Genomic DNA, 24,140 nt, shown 5'->3' with positions numbered 1-24,140 from the left:
CAATTCTCTCCCTAAACCACAGATCCAGGTTACTCAGGCCAATTATTTTATACAAGGAGCAGGTGATTTTCCTATTCAAGCACTCATCTATTATCATCATTACAGGTCTTTATTATTAATGTTCTTATAGTTATCTTTTTTATTTTTGGATGTGCCAATAAGAAGCTATGTTTTATGGCTTCATGATTTTGAAGGCTAAAAATAATAGGTGATAAAATTCTGCAGTTTAGTGGACTCCCAGAACAGACTCCAGGCATCTCAAAAGATAATTGTGAGCAGCAAAGGCAAAACTGTACTATCAGTCCCCTCAACTGTAACTTATGTTTCTAATCATAAGCCTTCTCCTAGCTATAGAGAATAGCAGGATAAAAGCCTAATATGTTAATTAATTTTGTCACATACTAAAATGGCCTTAATACATAATAGTTCACTCCGTATGGTTAGAAAAACCTGCTTATTCTAAAATAAATTTTTTAGCAGACATATTCCACAAAATATTTGGTTTGTATCCAGTAAGTCATTATAGCAAGTCAATAGGTTTAGTTGTTAAGGGGTACATTTTGTAACAGTGTTCACCAGGATACCAAGTTGTTCAAAACTACATGTACTATGGGAGCATGTAGTTGGTTGGTTGTTGACTGGAAACATGTTTGTAAAAGCTTAACAGACCCAAATCATTTTGGCCATGTTTTTTGGTAGGGCCCTTTGGAGATGGACTTGAGAGAGACTATTCATTCCTTTGCTAGTATAGACTGAGAACTGTGTTTTCAAGAAATGTCTTCTGGTCTTGTCCTCAGGTATGCCTTTGGAAGATGGAATGGCTTTCCATTCAGCTAGGTTTTTGTCAGATTCCTTTATTTTCTCTAAATGATGTCCACCTTTCCATCTGATTAGTTGCTCTAAAGCAAATGTATCCACCCTTGATCAAAGACGCAGGAGAGCTGTATTCCAGGCCCTTGCCAGGAGCATAACTGTTTGTTGTTAAGCCTTTACTAAAGGCAAGAGATATTTCTGGAAAACTGTCTGATGAACATGCAGTTCGATTCCTTTGAAGTCTAGGGCATATCCCTGGATCCAACCCTTCCAACTTGTCTCCAACCCAGTTCTGTGGGCTCTACCTCCAAATACATTCTCACATGTAGCCTACCTACTTCTCTCCATTTTCACTGCCTTACCACAGGCATGCCAACACCATCTCTAGACTGGTCTTCCTCGTGTACTTTGCCTTATGCCTGGCATTGGTAAATTATACTCGTGAGTGGCCTATTTTTGTGTGGTCTTGCAAGCTAAGAATGACTCTTACCATCTTTAAAGGGTATTAAATAGAAATTTGAAAATATGCAACAGAGGCAGTCTGTGACTCCCAAAGCCTCAAATCGTTTCTTTGCAGAAAAAGCCCCATAGAGAAAGTTTGAAGACCTGCATGGTCCATTCTGCTTTAGAAGTCAGAACAATCCATTTAAAATAGAGCTCACATCAGGCATCTTTACTGCTTCAGTGGCTTCTTTTTCACTTAGAACAAAATTCAAAGTCTAGCATGGCCTCCAGTTCCTTCGTGGTGTGGCTTTTGCCGATCTCTTTAAGCACATCTCCCACCACTCTACCCTTCCTGTTACGTCCTGGCTTCCGCTAGACTTCTTGAACACACTAACCTTAGGGACTTTGAACCTCATGTGCCCTCATCTACCCACGGACCACCCTATCTAGATCCTGATTCCTTATCTTTAAAAAGGGAGTGATGATGGCACCTACCTCACAGGGTTGCTAGGTAGGTAACACAAAGCTCAACAGGACCTGGCACCCAGGAGCTATTCAAACAGTATCAGTGTTTATAATAATTACTTAAGGTAGCCTGTACTTTACTTAAGGTAGCCTGTACTTAAGGTAGCAGGTACTTTTATTTCTGTCTTTCATGTTTTGAAGTGATCTTATGTCTGTCTCCCCATATTAGATTGTATGCCTGTGCACACAGGGGCCCTGGCCTGTTGATCACTGTTGGATTTTCAGCTCCTAGCATGCTGCCTGGTTCAGTGATGGGAAAGAAAAAAAAGGGAAGGAGGGAGGAAGGATGGTATCTATGTGGCCCATAAGGTCCTTATTCCCTGAAAATCTCCAGTCCCTGGCTGCATTTTGGAGGTGCACCTGTGCATTTCATAGAGGGCAGCTGCATGAAACAGCCTTAGGAAACCTACTGCTACATCCACTATGAGAATGTTAATTGTTCAATATGCCTCTCATGTAAAGCCCATATGGAAAACTCCTTTTAGGGCCAATTCTAAGAGTCAGTTTGCTTCCTCTGAATTCTTGATATGCTTTCTGTTCTTCAAAGATTGAGAGCAATGGACCTTACAGTGTTTCCCTTCACATCTGGATCCATGTTTTGTGTCTTTTGTCTTACAATGGATTCAAATTTACAGTTTACCTCTTCCTGATAATTTTTCGAACTCTTACTGTTTTTGTTTGTTTGTTTTTTGAGACGGAGTTTCGCTCTTGTTGCCCAGGCTGGAGTGCAATGGCACTATCTTGGCTCATCGCAACCTCTGCTTCTCGGGTTCAAGTGATTCTCCTGCCTCAGCCTCCCAAGTAGCTGGGATTACAGGCATGTGCCACCATGCCCGGCTAATTTTGTACTTTTAGTAGAGACAGGGTTTCTCCATGTTGGTCAGGCTGGTCTTGAACTCCCAACCTCAGGTGATCCACCCGCCTTGGCCTCCCAAAGTGCTGGCAACACCAAAGTATTATTTTAATTATTTTTTTTTAAAGGCAATCTTGGGTAAATTACTTCACTTGAACCACAGTTCATGTGGTTGTAAATGGGAACCCCACCTCCTACCTATGAAGGATACCATTGGGGTTAAATGAGATGGATGAAAAGTTCAGAGAATAGTGTCTGCCACACAGCAGCTACTAAAAACTGCTAGGTACTCCTTCCTGAAATCGATCTGGGATTCTATGAGAAGGCAGCTGAACAGTATTTAATACAAATCACGGTCCTAAATGACCTGAAATAAATTCACATACAGTTAGACTGTTGACATGTTAGATCACAAAAAATCTACAGTCACCTGACAACACCATTTCTTATGTGGACTTCTTTTAAACATTTATTAAAAAAGCAAAATGTATGTTCATCTCAAATCTAACAGTTAAAAATGGTAAAGCAATACAAACAATGTGTTACTAGCAGCATCCAGTCATTAGAATCTCACCCTGCTTCTCGGTCTGATCTGTGCAAGCTCAGTCTCTTCTGAGCCTGCAGCTACCTCCATCCCTCATCGTAGTGCAGGCCAAACCAAATTGTATAAAATTAACAATTTAAGGTTAAATAAGCTTAAATAAGGGTGTTAAATACAAGACACTTCATCAAAGCTTCTGTACAAAGATAAACAAATCTGGCATTGTACAAGTGGTTCCGCTGGCTCACAGCACACAGGGAAGTTCTAGTGAGTAAGCAGATTCACTCTCATTTTTTTCCAGCAGAGCAACTATACAAAAGTGAACTAAGAGTTGAAGTGACTACTGACAACTCGGTGAGCCATTTACAAGGCATATGTATCTTTTTTTTGTTTTTAATCAGAACACTGTTAATATTCAGGCACCATTTGTTCCTGCAAATAAATAAGTCTCTAAGGTAACTGCATCTGAACTAATGTTAAACACAACAGTGCTTTTTTTTTTTTTAATCCCCCCACAAAGCTTTTCCAACTATGTACTATGCCTCCTTTCTTATTGCTATGGTAATGTGGCTGTGGAAATAAAACTACTGTACATCCAAAAAAATAGAGCACCTTTAACATTAAAGTATATGTCTGATTATTTGTTCTCATGTTTATTTTACAATACTAAAGCCCAAACTATGGTAAATTGCTTTACATCTCTACCAGGTCACCTGATATACAGGAAATAAAACTCAACTATCTTCCCTCTTGAGGTAAGCCCAAGCCAGAGCATTGTTTTAGCAGAGTCTAAAAGAAAAAGGTCTCAACTGTCGCCAGGGTTTACATTCATCTTCACACCAGGAGTTACATTCATTCATCTTCACATTGGCGCTGCTCTCTGCCGTGGCTACCGAGAAAGAGTCGAGGCTCCCTATCCTGCTGTGGTGAATGGTGCTACACAGAATGGAACGGCAAAAACATCTACGATTGGTTGAAAGCACACAGAAAAACCACGTTTGTGACTTCAAAGGGACAAGGGGCATTTCCCAATGGTCCCTTGATGAGGTGCGGACTGGCTAAGATTTTTTGTCGATGGTGGTGAAAAACCATTCTGTGAATTTCCGCAGCTGAGCTGTCGCGGTCTGGGACTCCTCCTGCAGCCTCATGTTGTCCTGTCTCAGGTGCTGCACTTCTGCTTGGAGAACGGCCTTGTCTTGTTTTTCCTGGTCAGAGTAGAAATAAACTGAGTCATGGAGACTGACTGATACATTCATTCCTCCTAAGCTGGGCTACGAGAATCTTTGATTCTTATTTTTACTTATGTACTTTTTGAGGGGAGAAGGGGTGACTTTCTTCAGTGAGGGGACTTTCCTGATCCTGATTCCTGCTGATGACAAAGGGATGGGAATGAACACTCCACACACCCGGTTCTTTCATCTCATTCTGCTCCCACAGGGTGCTAAGATAGCCTTTATATAGGAAGGGTGTTCATCGTAGTTTATATTACCCTCTATCCAAAAAAGGGAGACTACAGTGAGGTTAAAGGTAATACCCCTTTGACAGATGCACAAAACTTTCTAAGTAGAAAATTGGACTCAGCAGAGCTGTTACATATGTTTATAATAAAATATGTACTTAGGTCTTTCATTCCATCAAGCTTTCCTGCTACACTATATTTCCATAATGACCCTTAAAGTCTGCCATTAAAAACTGTGTAAAAATAATCAAGACTTTCAGAAGAATCACATCTGGAGTTTCCAACATGTAGCAATAAAAAAATGTATAGCACCAGTTTCAGTTCCCCACCCTGCTGAAAGGGATGCCTTGCCCTAAATGAACAGAGGCGTCATTGTCAGATTGTAACAATCGGTATTTCTGTACTGGAATCTAACTCGACCACTAAAGCCACCACATGCCACCCCCAGCACTGTGCAGGAGCACTGAGTGAGGTGAGTGGACGCCCCCACCCTTGGCATGTCTGGTCCTGCCCTCAGGCTTCCTCGTTTCCTGAGCCCTTCCGAGGCCCTCCCCAATACCACCTGCCTGGTCACTGGCCCAAAAGATGCTGGTCCTCAGAGGAGGTCTGCATCAGAGATGACCACTCACTTTGCTGTAAGGAAAGACTCACTTCGCCCTGGATAGACTCACTTCGCTCTAAGAAGCAACTGCAGCCCACCCTGGATAGACTCACTTAGCTCTAAGAAGCAACTGCAGCCCACCCTGGATACTGACTCTGCCCGGACATTCCTCACCATGACTCTTCGTCCCAAGACAGTCTGAGTCCCACAGCTCAGAACATCTCTGCTGCGACTCAGCTGCCCACCTCTCCACATCCCTGCAAACCTTTTATTGTGATCCATGGAACTTGGATTCTGCCATGAAGACCTTGTGCACGCTCAGTCTCTCCTCCTGAAATTCCCTTCGTCTTCATGCTCTAAGTGAATCCTGGCTCCCTCCTGAGGACACCGTCCCCAGCAGCTCACTATGGGGGTTGGGCAGGCAGACAGTGCATCCCCTATTGTTCAGGCCAGATCTCCGCTCCTTCCTACAATTCCAGCTCCTCTAAAAAATGTGCCATTAGGTCATGAGACCTGCTACCCCTCCTGGCTGCAATTATCTACTGTATCCCCAGTCCCAACCATCATTACGGGAAGATTCTAGAACCTGGTTTGCTCTTTTCTTCCCATCCCACTCCTGTCATCTGTGTTGATGATTTCGAATCCACTGAGATATTCCATCTGACACTCTGGCCGTTCAGCCTCTCCATCGCTTTCTCTCAGTGATCTTCAAACCCCACCCTCCTCAACCCCCACTCCCATGACCACATCCTATACCATGCTACTGTCAATGACTGCACCTCTTCCTAAAAGTCTCAAGTTCCTACTTCTTGACCACCACCTCCTGTCTTTTAAAAATAATTTCTCCAGTATCTACTCCTCCAGTAAATGAGAGTCCATCAATCTTATCAATCTTACTCTTATTTTCACTGTCCACCAACACCTCCACCCCAGCCATTCCCCAGCAGTGACATTATTTCTCTTCAACCAGCCTGGACTCCAGACTCTTTGGTTTATTCATGCCTTGTACTCGCCCTAGGGTCCTTGTCTCTCTCTCTCTCTCTCTCTCTCCTCGTCTTGATTTCCTGTCTAAACCTTAATATTGGTTAAATTCAACTCTCCAACGATTCTACACTTGCAGCTGGAGATAAGGTGACCAGGCATCTCAGCTTGCATGGGACTTTGCCAGTTCTAATATGGAAAGTTCCATCTCCTAGAAAACTTCTCCATCCCGGGCAAACTGGGACAGCTGGCCACCCAAGCTGGGGAAAAAACACACAACCAGGAAAACAGGTATCGCTTTAACTTATGCTCCAAATTAAAACGTGCTTTAGCGTTTTTTTTGGCAAGTCTCCCAAATATACCCAGTTGGTTTACACGCTGTGGTACACCCATATCCTCTATCCACAAAGCTCTTATGCTCCTTCCCACCACTCTTAGCCCATGACTAGAAAAAAAAGAAACAATCAGAGAAATTTGCCAACATCTCTGTCTGGACTCTGTGTATGTGAATGAACGTGTGCATATATGAACACACGCACGTGCACACACACTCTGCTCCACTCTGGTAACTATGTATGAGCTGTCGTCCCTACTCCTATCTAAGGCCAGCTCCCTCCTTGTGACTAGATCAGAACTCCACCCACTTGCTCTTCATCCTCATCATGATTTCCCTCCCAATGGAATCCTTTCCTCAGCATTCTCACCAGCTACGATTTCTCCCTTCTTCAAAAGCCAAACCAAACCATCACAACAAAAACCTTCCTGTGATGCCCCCCCGCTTGCTACCGCACCCCATTCCGTTTCCCTGGACAGCCAACTGGCTCTCCAGCACAGGGTTGATGGAACAGAGCTCAGCAAGTATTTGTGGGATACAGGATTTAATTTCTTTTGAGGACGGACCATGTGCAGGTTGACATGTACAGCAGAAGTTCTAAGGGCTGTGAAGCTGATTCAAGACAGAGGACAGGACTCATAGAGACCAGGCTTTCTGGCAGCAATGGAGTCCTCTGAGGTCAGCTCATACAGAGTTGGTGCAACTGATAACTCACTGAACTAAAAAATGCTGGCCCACCATGCTTCTACTGCACACTGAAGATTAGCCACACCAAGGGCTCATCCTCATTTACTCATATCCATTGAGATCCCCGCATCCCACAAAATGAAATACATCAGCTGCAGGTCAGCAGATGGCGTGAGCCCTCAGGAGCATCTGTTTGTATTTATCATTGGTTTTTGTGTAAGGCAGTTTTCTTTCCTGAGTCTCTTCAATTTATCTGTAGTAGTTATAAGGTGCTGATTTTATAAGAGAAAGAGTTCTGATTATGCTCTTCCAATTGATTACCTTCCGAAGGTCGGTTTGGAGTTGTCGAAGAATTAATTCCAGCTGATTGACTTTCCCGGTCAGTGGTGATGGAGAACGCTCCCTAGCAAATAAGGAGAGAATTAGAAAGATTAAAGAGAGTCAACTGAGCATTTTTTTGGTCAAGTTTTCACTCAAAAAAATGATTTCATGTGCTTAGAGCCCAGCAAGCAGATACGTTATATTATGTCAGAATGGGAAAGTGTCTATATTGCTGATCTAGTGGAAAGCCCATTCTGGGACTTTACTGATTTAAAAAGAGATCCAGAATCTCTATAGATATACGAGTTGGTAGGAAAACAAAAGATATATTATTTAAATTGGTTTAGCCAATGGAGACAAGGTAGACCCAAATGAAGTCCTGGGAACCAGTCAATTTCCCCAATTTGCCTTTCCCTATGATAACAATATTATAAAGCTCGTTACCAATGTGAACATGCAAGTTAATTAAGTTAATTCCAAGTTCTATATTCAGCTCACATGGAAGATGGAATTAAGAATGGATGACACAGGTAAAGAATACACATTTCACGGGGAATGAACATGTCATGAATATAGGGGAAAGACTGGGATGTTCCCAACATATTTCAATGGAGGGCATGAGGCCGGATCAAGGACCAGGTTCTGGGAGGGGCCATGCCCTGGGCTGGTGAGCACGTGCAGCCTGGCAGGTGGAAGGCCAATCGGCGAGTTATCCCTGCCTGGTGCTGTTGCAGTAATTCAGCAGCAGACGCTGACCTTGAGGCCTCTTCTTGCCCTCTCTGACAGTGAGGATCGTCACCGTGGGCACAGGGTCACAAGTCTTGGCAGGCAGGGTGTGCCCATGGAGCAGAGTGGTCATGCAGCCAAGAGCAGTCTCCCACAGCAGGGCAGGGAGCCAAGTAGTCCCACTCAGTCCCTTCTCTGGATTCTTCAGGACTGGGAAAGGGCACGGTGCAATATGGTCGCCTGCCTGGCTCAGGGTTAGTCGGTTAGCCAAATCTTGGCTAATCATGCCTGGAACAGCAGGAGGGAGGGGTCCACAGGGGCTTACATACCCAGTTGTGTCCATGAACTCTTTTCCACTGCCTGGATCTACACATAAGGGCAGCTCTTGGGCCCCTTCCAGGTCCTGCCCATGCTGCATATCTGTCAGGGTGCAGAAGGATGCCACCCTCTGGTCTGGGAAGGGGAGAAACACACACAGAAAGAAGGGTTAGTAATCAATGCAAGGCAATGTTTCTTTGTGGAAATGCAATAGCTAAATAAAATCTTTTCCCCCCTTCAAACCAGTTACTGCCTTGTTTTGGAACAAAACAAAGAAAAACAAATTCAGGCAAGCTTCTGAGAAGGAGAAAGCATGGAGATTGGCTGTCCTCCTACTGGGCTGTATGGCCTATGCACATCACAGCCATGGGGACAATTAGCAGACACTGGATTTGCTAGAGCCAATTTGCTTTCTTCTTTCCACATCCCAAGAAATGCCAAAGCTGCTGGCTATGCATGAAATAATAGCTGGATAATGACTCGACTGACAGAACCAAGGAGAGGGACCTCTCTCTCAAGTTCTCCCCAAACCCAGAGAAGGTTCTGGAGACAGAACAGCCAGGACACATGTCCCGCTGTGCACCCCCAACCCTCAGGGCGTGAATAACCATGCAGACGTGCAGACACATGAAATATACAGAAAAGGTTACAGGATATCAGGAGCCAACGAGCAGCCCCAGACAATCACCTAGATAGGACGTGTGGTGACAGAGCAGCCCCAGTTCTTCATCTGAGTCAAGACCTGAAATAAGATTTAGAATTTTCCTATGAACAGGAGTATCTCTCTATACTTGAGAATCTCGGGGGCCCACAAAATGCGGTTGTGTGAAGTACAGCGTGTGTGTGTGATGGACCAGGGGAAACCCTTGAGAGCCAGTATCATGTAACTCCAATGCAATGAGATGACACATTTCATGTTTTCACTGTTGGTTGGAAGCGGGGCTGTAGGGTACAACAAAGACATGTGGTATGCCATACACACATGGATCCAACCATGAGCATACACAACTGTGGGCTTACTTAAATGACTCACTCCACAAATCCAAAGAGAGTGGTGGTAAGAGAGATTAGCTAAGTAATCTCACTAGAAACACTTAAAGGAAGATCTGAGGGGCTCAGTATGTACAGCAGTAGTACCAATGATCAGTATGACTACAATGCCTTATCTTAGCACAAGGACATCTTTATTCTTGGCACTAGGAACTTAACATTCAATGTTTTAAGAGGTCGGAAGGAAAGGGAATAGAATAGTCTTAAGAATGGGTGCCAGACTGGCCCGGCTCCGGGGGCTGAGCACTGAACAAGAACAGTAATCCAGAAATGCTGAATGGCATGCAGAAAAATATTCTGTTTTTGAACCATGTGGAAGTGAGAACCGAACCTCGCCATCTATTCCATGATCACTTCACCCTCATTCCCTGGAGTCTCTCTGCTTGGTTTCTGAGCACACGTTATGTATCTACAGTAGGAATCTGAGGTATACAGCAGGTGTGTCAGTGCTGTGGCGGTCCTTTTCCTATGAATTGGTTAATGCTGGAGAGACTGCACTTGGATCCGTGTCAGGGGTGCTCCGCTCTTAATTTACCCCACTCTGCCTCCCTCTGGCTGCTGGACAAGCCTCCTAATGAGGCTACCTGCTTGTTTGCTTTATGGCAGGTCATTCACTTCCAGTTAATTAAAAAGGATGGTCACATTGAAGCTGCCAGGAACATATGAAGTAAAGCCAAGGCTGTAGGCTGTGGCCATGGTGCTGAAAGCACTGTCAGTGCCCTGACAGAGGCCTGAGCCCTCCTGAGTGCACCCAGCTACTGATTGCATTGAGAGTTCTCCATCCACGTGGCTCCATTTGCTAACACACCTGCCCTAGGCAGGCAGATGTCTTTCAACTAATTCTGTAAAGCTCCCCACATCAAATCTTCCATAAGATGATAAACATTCTATAACTATACATTCCTGAGCATCATGTTACCAATTTGGTACTGCATAGTAGGCTTTTTGCATAAAGTAATTTGCAATGTAATTAAGATCAACAACATAATTGGGGCCCTGCCAACTTCTACATATGATGTGACGTGCACAGCAGAGCTGGGGGCAGAATCCTGGCTGGGCTTCAACTGCTCTAGGGGCTGGGTGGGGAGGTCTGGCCTGCAGTGGTGTCCAACATAACCCTCTGTTCTGTAAAGAGCCCAGAATATGGGAACACATCACATTTTAAAAAACCTTTAGGAGATATATTTTTATTCCATAGTGACTTTACTGACCAGAAAAGGAATGGAAAAGAAAATGGATAAAAATTTGTCTAACTCTTTAGGAGTTTCATTGACTCATCCTCGTTTTATGCAAGCCAGCGATAATTCAGTTACGTTTCTTTCTCAATGTATTTGGGTCTGGTGGTCAAGTCTAAATACATGGATGAACATGCCTTAGCTTCCTTCATTTGTTTTTACCTTAATTGATAAAATATCCACATATTTAACAGAAACAGAATTTGCTACAGGCAGTCATTCAGACATTCCCTAGGGAGAAACAGGGTCCTACTGGTCAGGAGGCAAGAAGCCAAAACCAGAGTTTTGCCAGCAATGTAATTTCACAAACAGGATTTCACTTTGGAATTGAAAAGCTTGGGAGGCTGAAATGCAAAGAGAATGCTATTTGATTAAGTACAGACACCAAACTACTTTATAAAATAGCTAATCTTAGAGACAGTTTCCAGTGGAAGCTTTATGCCCCTTCAGCTTATTTCTGTGATGATAAATATTCAATAATCAAGCAATTACTGAGATAGAATCAAATGGCACCAACAAAACCATCAGAAAAGACAGGCACAAGAATAGGAGCTTCACGTACACGGTCACAGTTGGTACAGACCCAATCACCCACACTCCACACGTGCAGCCTCTTCGGTTTCCTTTCCCGTGCGAGCAGATCTGGCTAAGGTGGAACGCTGGGCATGGCTGACACACAAAACAATCCATCCTTTAAAATAATCTTTTAAAAAATCTTATTTCGATGTCAGTTTCTTATCTTTGGTGCATTTAGCACTAAACAAGAAGATGAATAGTCAACAGGCTATTCCATATCCTAGAGCCAAGATGGCAAAACAGATGACTGCAAGTCACTCCCATGACCCCGTCTAGGATGCCTGCAGCACCAGGAATGTAAGGCCAAGGCTGGATTGGCAGGGGTGAATGGTCTGATCAACACGTCATGTCTGTTGAACGTGAAGGCCAAAGCTGGATTGGTGGGGGTGAATGGTCTGATCAACACGTCATGTCTGTTGAACATTAAGGCCAAGGCTGGATTGGTGGGGGTGAACGGTCTGATCAACGTGTTATGTCTGTCCAACGTAACGCCAAGGCTGGACTGGTGGGGGTGAATGGTCTGATCAATGCGTCATGTCTGTTGAGGGTGAGGAATAGGACGATAGCGCCTGCCCTAGATACATGCCAAATGGGACACCCAAGTACGAGGCTAGTTTAAATTAAACCTATTTCCACAAATACAGCTGTTCTAATATGTCTTTGTTAGAACTGCAAACTAAAGACAAAGTAGGGTTTTGTAGTTACATGTAGAAAATTAAAAGTTTTGATTTTGACACCTGTGCTTATTGCATTGCAGAAAACTGACTTAACTGGCCACTAGGAAAGGAAAAAAGGCTGCACTGTACTGTTTTCCACCTAAAATTCTCTGGTTTAGACTTTTGGAAGCCCATCCATGCATGTAGAAAGATAATGGTCTAGTATCTGCCTATGAGTAATTAACGAGAAGAAGTCCTGAAATTATTCTTTATTTAAGAAACAACTATTGCATTGGCCTGAAACCATTTTAATTTACTTTTGAGATAATTTAAATGGATTTACTATTCCAAATTTGACTTTGCATTTTTCATCCATGTGGTAGTCATTTTTCTTTCCATTTTTTTTTCACTAATTATGTTACCATTAGGAGTTACTCAGTAAGTCACATTTTGTTTATATTTGTATACACACACACTCTCTCTCTTATACACACAGTGGTCAAATATCAATAACTATAGCAACTTTATCAGCTTTAAGCTGAAGCTTCATAACAGAAAAAGTTCTCATCATAAAAAGTGATGTTTATTATGCTCTTTAAGAAACCAAGGGCCTAAAGAACACAACAAATTAAAGATACAGACTTCGAATTTTTGGAAAATACGGTTATGTGGAGCATTTCATTGCCACAGTGGTGCCTGGAATGTGAATTGTTAACTCTGCATGTGTCTTTCACATTGATATTTGCACAGGAGCACACACACATCCATGCTCCCAAACAGCTATGGGAAGATGGCGATCTCCACCACCAACTGGGGAAGTGTGGAAACCTAGGAGGACAGGCCTTCTTAGGGCAGCAACATGGAATCCAGAGTCTAAGATCACTAGTTGGTGATTTTACCTTTGAAGCCTATGTTCACTGAAAACAACATTATCCATTCAACAAATGCTAAAAACACACCAACTGCCTCTTTCTGACATTCTGATGAAATCCTAGAGCATTTGAAGAGACTCCACTTCCCTTCCCCAGCTTCACTGTTTGACCCATAGCCAGGTTTTCTGGTCGGGTTTGTTCCCATTACCATGTTTAACGGGGGATGAAAGGCATTATACACATTAATCAGGTACCCCCAAACTTGACATGATTCTACGTAACAAAGGGTATGATAAGCACTGCAGGGTGGCAAAACTATGATCTTATTGAACTAGATAGACCATCAATTTCACTTAGGAATTCTGACATGTAAGAAGGACATGTCTTGCCCTCCAACAAACAAAATAACTGCATACATTAAAACAAAGTCTAAAATGTGACTCTGCCAGCTTTTCAAACTTGACCTTACAGCATGTGGGAGGCACAGGGCATCCAACTTACTTTTGCCTTCTTAGACCTATGAAGGACTGTTTTTTTGTTTTTTTTTAAACTGTTTGGGTAGAGATATGTTATTTGATCACTTACTAATTTTTTTAAATGCACAATATTTTTCTATTGGAAGCTTTTTAATTCTTTTTAATAACTTTCTGTCAGCAAATTCTCAGGAATTAGATTTCTGGTTAAAAGGTGGGTACAGTTTTCTAGTACTAGTAACATATTATCATATTGCTGAACAAAAAGATGGATCACTTTATAATCTTTATAATGATACCAACTGTGAGTATTCTTCATAGCTTCCTAGAGTTATTGTATCATTTTTCATATTCAAAAAGTGTGAGCTGGTAACTCATTATTCTTTAAATTTACATGTGTGGTTGAACATTTTTCACCTTCTTATTTATTGTGCATTTGTCTTTTGTGAAATTTATATTCACATTCCTTGACCATTTGTTTACTGTGGCTTTGGTATTTTTTTGCTGGGTAAGTTCCTTTATGTACTTCAGGTATCCTGGTTTTACCTATCACATTCTTTAGAAATCTTTTCCTAAAGTCCAATATTTCCTCTTTTATTTTAACATTCTCTTTCAGGCTCCCATAATTCTAAATATTTAAATACCTTTATCTGACCATATTACATTTTGTATGTTCTCTCACTACTCCATAATTAAAGCATAATCTTGCTTCCAAAACCACAATCTTACTTTTACTTTTTCTAAAATTGACTTTTTAAATACCTAAATCCAAATGGAATACATAAATTCCTTACCCATGTAACTCTTAAATATATTCAGATTTCTGTCTGAGCTCTTAATTTTTCTTCAAAAATTCTTATTCCTATTTTTGAATTATGCTGTTTTAATTATTATTAAGTTATAATAGATCTTTTGGTCGAATATCATTTACCTATTTTCCAAATGGAGGCAAATTTCGTTTTTCAACTATTTTTCTTGAAATTGCATTAACTCTACAAGTTAACTCAGGAAGAACCGTCATCTTTACTACGAATCTTTCTATCCATTTCTAGTCTTACATATTAAGACTTTTCAGATATTAAAGCGTTCCTTGGAATTCTCTCATATTTCTGATGGTTTACTTCTCAAAGAACATGTTAATTCAATCTTACTGATATATCTAAGGTGTCTTGTGACTATTACAGTGGAAACCTATCTCCAAAGACAGCTGCCAACAACTCCTTCCTCCCTGTGTGCACCTGCCATCAAGAGGTACAGGTAGAGTCTGTGTCGCACCCCTGGAATACCGGCCTTGTGAACTACTTTGGCCTAAATAGAATGTGGTGAATACAATGTTCTGGGACATTCAAAACCAGGCCTTAAGACATCACAGAGCTTCTGCTTTTGCTCTTCTAATTCCTTAAGCCCCCACGTGAATAAATACAACTACTCTGCTGAAGGGCAGGGGTCTCACTAGGCCTCAGCCATTCCAGACACAGACAGGTGAGTGAAATCTCCTTAATGCTCCAGATCCAGTTGAGCTACAGCTGCATACAGCTGCCTGAGTGACCCCAGCTAAGATCACATGGAGCAGAAGAACCACCCAGCTGAGCCTAGTCAACCCAGAGAATCATAAGAAATAATAAGCTATTGTTGTTTTTAGCCATAAATGTTGGGGGTGGTTTGTTACATAGCAATAGGTAACTGAAAAAATTAATAACACTTTGAAATTATACTTATAAAAATATATTTCAAATATATATAAAAAATATATAAAATATATAAATATATATTTATAATATATAAAAATAAAAAATATATATTTTATTTAAATAAAAAATATATATTTTATTTAAATAAAAAATATATATTTTATTTAAATGAAATATATAAATAAAATATATAAAAATATATATTTGAAATATATAAAAATATATTTCAAAATATCTAATTACTTTACCTATTTTATAATCTCTAATTAAACTTCATTTTGATCTTTTGTATTTTCTATGTATAAAACCCTATCTAAATTTTTTTTATCTCCAACATTGATCCTTTTCTTTGCATTCCTTGTTTAAATGTCAAAGATTCCAGTATAAAATTAAAGGGCACGGTCTCAAAGAGCACACTTGCTTAGTTTCTGGACATAAGCAATCTGCTTATAAACATTTTCTATTAAGTACTATGTAACCATTTGAAATAAAGTAGATATTAGTCTTTGGGGGTATCTCTCAAATCTTAATTTTTGAAGAAATAGGTTCTAATTCTATTAGATATACTTTTTTGGGACAAACTGATATAGCTTTTAATTACTTCACCTACTGTAACTTTTTAATTAAAGTTTTTCTTTTATTAAACTAAACTCTTGCCAATAACAATGAATACTCTTTTCAATTTACTACTGAATTTCATCTAAGCTTTCCCATACTAATATTAAAGACTGAGATTGTCTTATCTTTCCTGTGTGTACGTGTTTATCAGGAAAGAATCCTATCATGCAAGAAGGCTGCTTCTGAATTTCAAAATATATATATCTATACACAAGGGCATCATTAGTCTTTGAAACTCTGAAAACAATTAACTGTAAACTTATTATTTTCAGGTAATATATTTGGTATTTGGGGATATTCCTGGGTGACTTTTTCAATGCCTTCCATACCTGGGCCTTTGACTGTTTCTTATGCTCCCTGCAACGTTTTCTTGCAAGAAATAATCTAAGTACCTTATCCACCAAATGTATTACTATACAGCTGCTTGATGTGCCTTAGTAATTAAAAAAACTCTATGTCTCTTTTTTAAAATGTCACCCAGAGAACATATTAATTAGAAAATATAGAGGACTGAGATCCACTTGGGGCCAGAAGCTGGGGGTTAGGGTGGTATACCAGTATTTTGTGCAGAAGGAACCAGCCAAGTAGGCTGCCAAGGTTTGCAGAAAATTAAGTGATCAAGTGCATCATCTTATACCATTAAAGACAGAAAAGAAATTTTCTGGGTAAATAAAGAGCCCCACAACTGGGATCAGCCAAGGTGGGCAGGTTGTGTGTATGTGCTACAGTGAATTAAGGAGGGTGTTCTGAGCTTGCATCTCTAGATTGTCCTTTGACAGGTTTCCTTCTGCCTCTACAGCTAATTACTAATACTGTACATTTACATATTTAGATTTACAGGAAACCAAGTTCTTGAGTAAGGACAGGGTCTCGTCTTGACCAGATTTTATGGGTTCAGGCTGGCCTGGTTTGCATTATGGTGGGGAGCGCAAGACCCCAAATGATCACGAGGTCTCCATAATCCAAGCCAGGGAGAGGTAATAACATTCCTATGCTAGAGGTATCTGGGGTTTGAGGGGTAAGGCAGAACCCACTGTCCTCTGCAGGGAGATGGCACAGTTCGGCACAGGTCATTTTGGTCCCACTGTCTTCTTCTCATGTTAACTTAACCTCCTTTCTAATATGGTTCATTTGTACTTTTTATATTTTGGATCAAATTTGCTATTGGTTTATCAATATTCAAAGAAAAACTGAGGTTGTTAGTTTTATTTATAAATTGCAGTGTAATTTCAATTGCCAGTTGTTTTTTTTTTTTACAACTTACTTCATTCCTTTTCTTTGTGTGTTTTTCTTTCACAGTTTTTGTCGAATCTTTTTGAAGTACAGTTAAGTTAGTTAATTTTCCCTTTTTTTCCATTGAAATAAATGCTTCTGAAACATATTTTTCTTTAAAAGCTACCCTCTCTCTGGGTGTAGTCCAGATTTAGGAAGCATCTTTTTCATGATCCTAAAAAAATTGCTCTTGTCATATTCATTAATTCTTCCCAGTATAATTATTATTACAGTAACATTTAAAACTTTCTAAATGGTCAGATTTTTGTGTTTTGCTTCTCTTTTTCTTATTTAATTCTATTATCATTGCCTTATGGTCAGCAATGTGGTCTGGAAACATGCCTCCTTTTTGGAGGGAGCTTACTGAGTCCTTGTGCACAGAATACCTGGCTCTCACCCACAACTATACCATTTATTATGGTCCTTGCACTAATAGAGTTTAAAACATTTAAGTAGTCATGATTTGACAGCTTAATTTGGTGCCTCTGCTCTATTCTTAAGTGGTATAATAAAATCTAAATTCTTAAACTCGCGTCCAATGTCAACTTTAGCCCTTAAATGAAGGTGAACATATCATATGCCAAAATGTGTAGCATAAATGAGGTAGACCAATGGTGGAGAGGCAAGTCTGCCAGGGATCAATTACACTATTGGATTTTATAGGGATCATGGGATCTCAATCCAATAGGCAGGTAAATTCCATTTTCCAAGCCTATTTTCAGATATACTGACTGAAATAGGGGCACAGGATTATTCCAGGGAAGTCTGAGGCAATAAGCCTTTTGAACTGCCTTTGTTAGTTTGCAGCAATGACATAAACAAGCATATGGACATGTTTTGGGTTATCTTTTCTTTATAATGTTTACTCTAGCTCAGAAATGGCCTTGAGAACTGGTACAAAAAGATAAAGTCATGAGCAGGGCAACTGGATTATCTACCTGAAGACATTTCTTTTTAAAGTGCTAAAGAGATTGATCACGCTCATCACCACCATGCAACTCACGAGACAGGGGAGCAGGTCACTGGGATACAACCTGAGGCAACACTGATACAAGGGAACCTGATTAGCCAAAGGAGGCGCACATTCTCAACCGAATTTTCATAAGCTGGCTACTATCTCACCATGACATGCCACTCTATGGAGCAGCATCAAAAATTAAACACGGCATTAAGTCCTTCCACATTATTTTATCTATCAATGTTAAAGGTCAATGCTAACTCCTTCCACATTATTTTATCTATCAATGTTAGGGGCCAGTGGTAACTCCTTCCACATTATTTTATCAATGTTAAAGCTCAGATAACCAGAGTCTTCTCCTTTGGCAAACAGAATACTACATTATTTTCTGTTTAATTTAGGCATTCATGTATCTGAGGGCACTGGCTAGGAAGAATTTCCATGTCATACTTTTTCCCTTCTGTGCCAACTACCACCTATACTCTTACTTCAGCTTAGAAATAGTTGTTGATAACGAAACCACAGAACTAGAGGTTTAGGACTAGATGAAGCTTTCCTTACAGGTTCTTTGGTTCTTCATTTTATAGATGAGAAGACTGAAGCCCAAATTAATTCAGCACATGTCCAAAAGGATTACTATTTAACATTCACCAAGTTCATATTTGTAAAAGACCTAGAAGAGTATTGGGACAAAGTGTGGATGTCATAGTAGGTAAGTGACTTGTCCAAAGGCCTATGGCCCAGAAATGGCTGAAGTTATGACCAAAATCCCTAAATTGATCATTCAGTCCATGCACCATTTTGCCTTCTCTAATTCCCTGGAAAAAAAATGCATGTTCTAGCAGTCATTTTATTCTGAAGGAACATTTGAAAGGGGTGGAAGGGAACCAAGTAAAGACATAAATGAGGGTAGATACAGAGATAAGGTGATAAATATTGTTTGAAATCTGAAAGGTGATCACAAAATGCAAAAGGATATAAGAGGTTGAGAGCTGTGCTATGAGCTGGGATAGTTCCGGGCTGCACAAAACTGTGTGTATTGAATACCTACTTACTCCTTGTTACTAGCGCTTCTCCTTTGGTTATCTTGATATGTATTTGCTAAATACAGATAAAATAATAAAAGAGGCAGCCTTCCCTTAAGAAACTCATCTCTTAAGAGACAGGCTTGAGAATGAAGCAGAATTCAGTGTGTTAAGTACTCTGCAGATAGTTACACAGTGAGGCCACACAGAGATCTTATCTCTGGTCTTATCTCTCCTGAGGCAGAAAGATCTGGTCAGAGTGAGAGACTGCAGTGTGTAAAGAACACCCCAGGGAAAGAGAAAATGGTGTTACCTCCCCCCTGGGTTGCTCTGGACAGAGGTAAAGACAGCGTCCCTGTGCTCTGGTGCTGGGTCATGCCCAAGAAAGTGCTAGAAGCATGGGGAGCCCAGGAAACAACTAGACCACTAGCCTGGGGCTTCTAAAATATGCAACTAACTTCTGGTAACATCAGAGAATGAGGGTCTCCCCACAAGGCAGACAGGGCTCTTCTGAAATTTCTACGAGTGAGTGGTTTGTAAAGAAAGCAGTCTCGTTCCTTCCATTTAGGGAGCAGTGAGCGCATATTCATGTTGCAGAAGCTTCCTCCTAGCAAGCTGCCTTTTACCTACTTCCCTCGTGTCCACTTGAGAGTGGATTCCAACTCCTGTTCCCAGAGGCTCAGGACCAGAGGCACTGATACCAACTAGGTAGAGCAAAGCCACCATCGGGCCTCCCTAACGTATTACGCTAGTCACAGATGAGGGGCAGTGAGCCCTCAACCTTCTGCATTTTGACTTCAAATGCACCTCCCCTCCTGGGAAAAGAATTTGATTATGTTTCCTGAGGCCTGGTGACACAGGTGATGGGGCTGTGCTAGCAGAGACTGAGAAGGGAAAAGAAATGGGGAGTGAGAAAGAGAAGGAAGGGCCCTCAGGCCTGAGAAGGCAGCAGTGGACTCGGGCGCCTCCAGGATGCTGTGACTCAGTTACACCATGAGAGTCTCACAGAGCGCAGGGCATTAAACAGCCCCTACTAAAATGATCCTGCCTCCTTTGTCAGTCCTAGCTGCCAGGTTCCCCAGTGCCAGAGCCTGCCATCGTAAAAACTCACTGAAGAATGCAGCGGCAAAGGGCAAAAAGTCGTAAGTCACGATCCCGAGAGCCCCAGGTTTACACAGTATCACCGTGAGGTCCTGAGGCTGCACGTGAAGCAAGCATCTTCCTTGTTTTGTCTACCTTTATCTGCGAGCTAGACAAAGTTGTTCCTGAAGGGGTAGCCTCATCCAAAAATGACAGAAGACAGTGTGGCAGCTGGATGGCTCTTAGAGATTGGCTAGCCCACCCACCCTCACTGACCCACATTTTAAGAGGAGGAAGCTGAGGCCTCGACAGGTAGAGACACTTGCATGGGTCAAGCCGATCACACTGTAGTCTGTGTTTACACCAAGTGAACGGACTCCTCAGCCTGTGCTCGTTTGGCGAAGCCCAGTAGCTCCCCCCTCCTAAATGTGTCCCCCACATTATACCTCAGTATGCTATGAGGAAAGACACAAGGTGCTCTCCATGTAATTTTTATTCCCACATCCTTTTGGGTAGCGTGAAATGCTGGCATCTGGACTAAGACAGCTAGTAAATTTGGCCTTGAAGAAGACCGACAGACTTTTGAGACTCTGGACAAATGCAGCTCTTACAGATGGTGCCAGAGCTAGAATTCAGGTTTTCAGATTTCTTGCCTAGTGCTCCTTTTACTAAATGACATGGTCTCCCTTAGGAAATGTCCTCAGTCATAGCCCAAGCCAGCCCCTGCTTGTTTTCATCGTCCAACAAGGCAAGGCATTCAAAACTCTGACCAGATGATGGGAGACAGACGGACTCCCCTAAGATGCCGCACAGGCCCTGCAGGAAAGCACTCCCAGGGTAAGGGGTGAGGCCAGAGGCTGGTGAGTCTTTACCTTCAAATGCCCGTGCAGCGTCCACGAGGTGGGTCCAATCTAACCCTGTGGCTGTGTCTGGGAGGGGCATCAGGCCAGGATCTGCGCACTTGGACTTATCTGATAAGGACCCATCAGAGAACCAGAACTCATCTAAACAGAAACAAAACCGGAGAGTCAGTCAGTCACGGGCACCATCCCAGAGTCAATCAGAACACAGGCACCACCGTCCCTCCCAGAGTCAGTCAGTCAGAACACGGGCACCACCGTCCCTCCCAGAGTCAGTCAGTCAGAACACGGGCACCACCGTCCCTCCCAGAGTCAGTCAGTCAGAACACGGGCACCACCGTCCCTCCCAGTCAGTCAGTCAGAACACAGGCACCACCATCCCTCCCAGAGTCAGTCAGTCAGAACACAGGCACCACCGTCCCTCCCAGTCAGTCAGAACACGGGCACCACTGTCCCTCCCAGAGTCAGTCAGTCAGAACACAGGCACCACCGTCCCTCCCAGAGTCAATCAGTCAGAACACAGGTACCACCGTCCCTCCCAGTCAGTCAGAACATGGGCACCACTGTCCCCCCCAGAGTCAGTCAGTCAGTCAGAACACAGGCACCACTGTCCCTCCCAGAGTCAGTCAGTCAGAACACAGGCACCACCATCCCTCCCAGAGTCAGTCAGTCAGAACACGGGCACCACTGTCCGTCCCAGAGTCAGTCAGAACACAGGCACCACCGTCCCTCCCAGAGTCAGTCAGTCAGTCAGAACACAGGTACCACCGTCCCTCCCAGTCAGTCAGAACATGGGCACCACTGTCCCCCCCAGAGTCAGTCAGTCAGTCAGAACACAGGCACCACTGTCCCTCCCAGAGTCAGTCAGTCAGAACACGGGCACCACCATCCGTCCCAGAGTCAGTCAGTCAGAACACGGGCACCACTGTCCCTCCCAGAGTCAGTCAGTCAGAACACAGGCATCACCATCCCTCCCAGAGTCAGTCAGTCAGAACACAGGCACCACCGTCCCTCCCAGTCAGTCAGAACACGGGCACCACTGTCCCTCCCAGAGTCAGTCAGTCAGAACATGGGCACCACTGTCCCTCCCAGAGTCAGTCAGTCAGAACACAGGCACCACTGTCTGTCCCAGAGTCAGTCAGTCAGAACACAGGCACCACCGTCCCTCCCAGAGTCAGTCAGTCAGAACACGGGCACCACTGTCCCTCCCAGAGTCAGTCAGTCAGAACACGGGCACCACTGTCCCTCCCAGAGTCAGTCAGTCAGAACACAGGCACCACTGTCTGTCCCAGAGTCAGTCAGTCAGAACACAGGCACCACTGTCCCTCCCAGAGTCAGTCAGTCAGAACACGGGCACCACCGTCCGTCCCAGAGTCAGTCAGTCAGAACACGGGCACCACTGTCCCTCCCAGAGTCAGTCAGTCAGAACACAGGCATCACCATCCCTCCCAGAGTCAATCAGGAGTCAGTCAATCAGAGCACAGCACAGGCAATGCTGTCCCCTCCCAGTGAGTCAGTCAGCACAGGAACCACCATCCCCTCTCAAAGTGGCCAAGATAATTTTTCCTGCTCTTAATGGAAAAAGAAAAAATGAGGCTGCAGTTGCCCAAAAGGGATGTAGTTGGAAAAATGGAGGTTTGTAAAAAGCAGCCGAGTCTGCACTAGTGAGAGGTCGGCCAGCATGTAAAGGCAGGGATGGCAGGAAGATTAGAATCAAAGCCACTGTATACTATTGTAATTTCGCGGTTTTCTTCCAGGGGGCTTCTTTTGAGTACATCCAGGTCTGACTATTGCAAGAGAAATCCTCATTTTCTTCAGGGGAGACTTTCCTCTTTTTAAAAGTGTTGCAGGGTTTACGTTGCTGTAAGAAGTATTGGAGCAATCTCCATCCTGATTTATAAAGCTTACTGAGGAACACTTCTAAGCTGGGCACCACAAACTTGAGATGCTTCAAATACCAATTGATTATAAAAATGTAGTAAGACTTACTTTGCTTTTATTAATACATGAGATTGAGGATGTTATTTTACGTACAAAGCACAAGTGGTTGGATTACCTTTCTGACTTAATAAGATGGTTTTATCAATGGCTAAAGCAGAAACCAGTCACCCATCCTGTATTCAATGTTGGGTGGTTTTCCTTTGGCTATGAATGGACATTTTCCATTTCTTTTTCTCCTTAAACTCTCATCAAGGTACTTAAGTGTTTATGTCAATAACAATACTCATTAAGAACTTATTATGCATCTGAGGACAAGTTCTAAAAAGGCTTCAACTGGACTTTCTTTAATGTGCCTTTTCTGAACCTGCCCAGAACACTGCATGCAGCTGCTTGTGAACACATCTGACTAATTAGACCAATCAAAATAATGACCACCTGGCTGTCTGAGCCTGCAATTATGTTAAGTAAGGGGGCATAATTAACCAAATGCACCTGTAATTTTTATTCCCACATCCTTTTGGGTAGCTGTGAAATGCTGGCATCTGGACTAAGACAGCTAGTAAATTTGGCCTTGAAGGAGACCGACAGACTTTTGAGACTCTGGACAAATGCAGCTCTTACCAGATCTCTAACAGTTACAGCTACGCCAATTTTCCATGCTACCTACCACCTTTAGAAGTTGGGGTAATATTCCACCTAATTATTCCCTGCCTCTGTTTTGAAGGGAACCCAGTAATGGATATATTGTCCACATTGTTTCCACCCTCCCTTCTCCACATGCTTTTCTTTGAAACAACACTGGTTCTTCCTTGTTCTATTTGTTCTGTGTGTGATGTGCTCGTCCTTGCCAAGAAGTTAACCAGCAGAGGAGGGAAGCAGCAACATAGGAGTGGGAGGTGGGAAGGAGGGCACCCAGCACTCACTGTTTCCCAGGAGCATCCTCGCTCCCTACTGGGCAAAGACTGGGCTGAACTGGCTGTCAGGTCCTGTCTCAGTTGCTTAGCAAGAAACAGTTCCAGAAAGGTAAAGAAAGACTCTCAAGCAGAAAGGTAAAGAAGCCCAGGAATCTTCCTTCACTTAAAAAACACTTCCTTCTCTCTCTGCAACTCATATGCTGCTTTGCTTGAGGCAAGTTTTCTGCACCAAGTGTCAAGAAATTATATATGGAGGCAGCAATTACTTTTGTCACTGATTTCCACATGGCTGAGCTCTTCGGGAAACGGTGCAAGA

The 24,140-nt window shown here is 42.6% G+C and overlaps 1 protein-coding gene across 12 annotated transcripts in view; it reads right to left on the bottom strand.

Moving 5' to 3' along the window:
- Nucleotides 1-3,064: 3,064 nt before the first annotated feature.
- The window catches only part of SIPA1L2 (signal induced proliferation associated 1 like 2), a 237,895-nt gene continuing 216,819 nt past the window's right edge, over nt 3,065-24,140 (bottom strand). For 10 of the 12 annotated variants that reach the window (XM_054561462.2, XM_054561454.2, XM_054561433.2 and 7 more), the window contains 5 exons: nt 20,982-21,113; nt 9,292-9,345; nt 8,615-8,738; nt 7,560-7,641; nt 3,065-4,381 (listed from right to left, as the gene is read on the bottom strand). In XM_054561462.2, the coding sequence (XP_054417437.1) occupies nt 4,235-4,381; nt 7,560-7,641; nt 8,615-8,738; nt 9,292-9,345; nt 20,982-21,113 (539 nt within the window). In that variant the 3' untranslated portion in view covers nt 3,065-4,234. The remainder of the gene's footprint in view (nt 4,382-7,559; nt 7,642-8,614; nt 8,739-9,291; nt 9,346-20,981; nt 21,114-24,140) is intronic. The other 2 variants (XM_054561492.2, XM_024234624.3) reach the window with 1 other exon arrangement.

The sequence above is a fragment of the Pongo abelii genome, chromosome 1 (assembly GCF_028885655.2).
Source record: "Pongo abelii isolate AG06213 chromosome 1, NHGRI_mPonAbe1-v2.0_pri, whole genome shotgun sequence".
Lineage (NCBI taxonomy): Eukaryota > Metazoa > Chordata > Mammalia > Primates > Hominidae > Pongo > Pongo abelii.
Note: the sequence above shows the minus strand (reverse complement) of the source record. Positions and strands in the feature narration are given on the sequence as shown.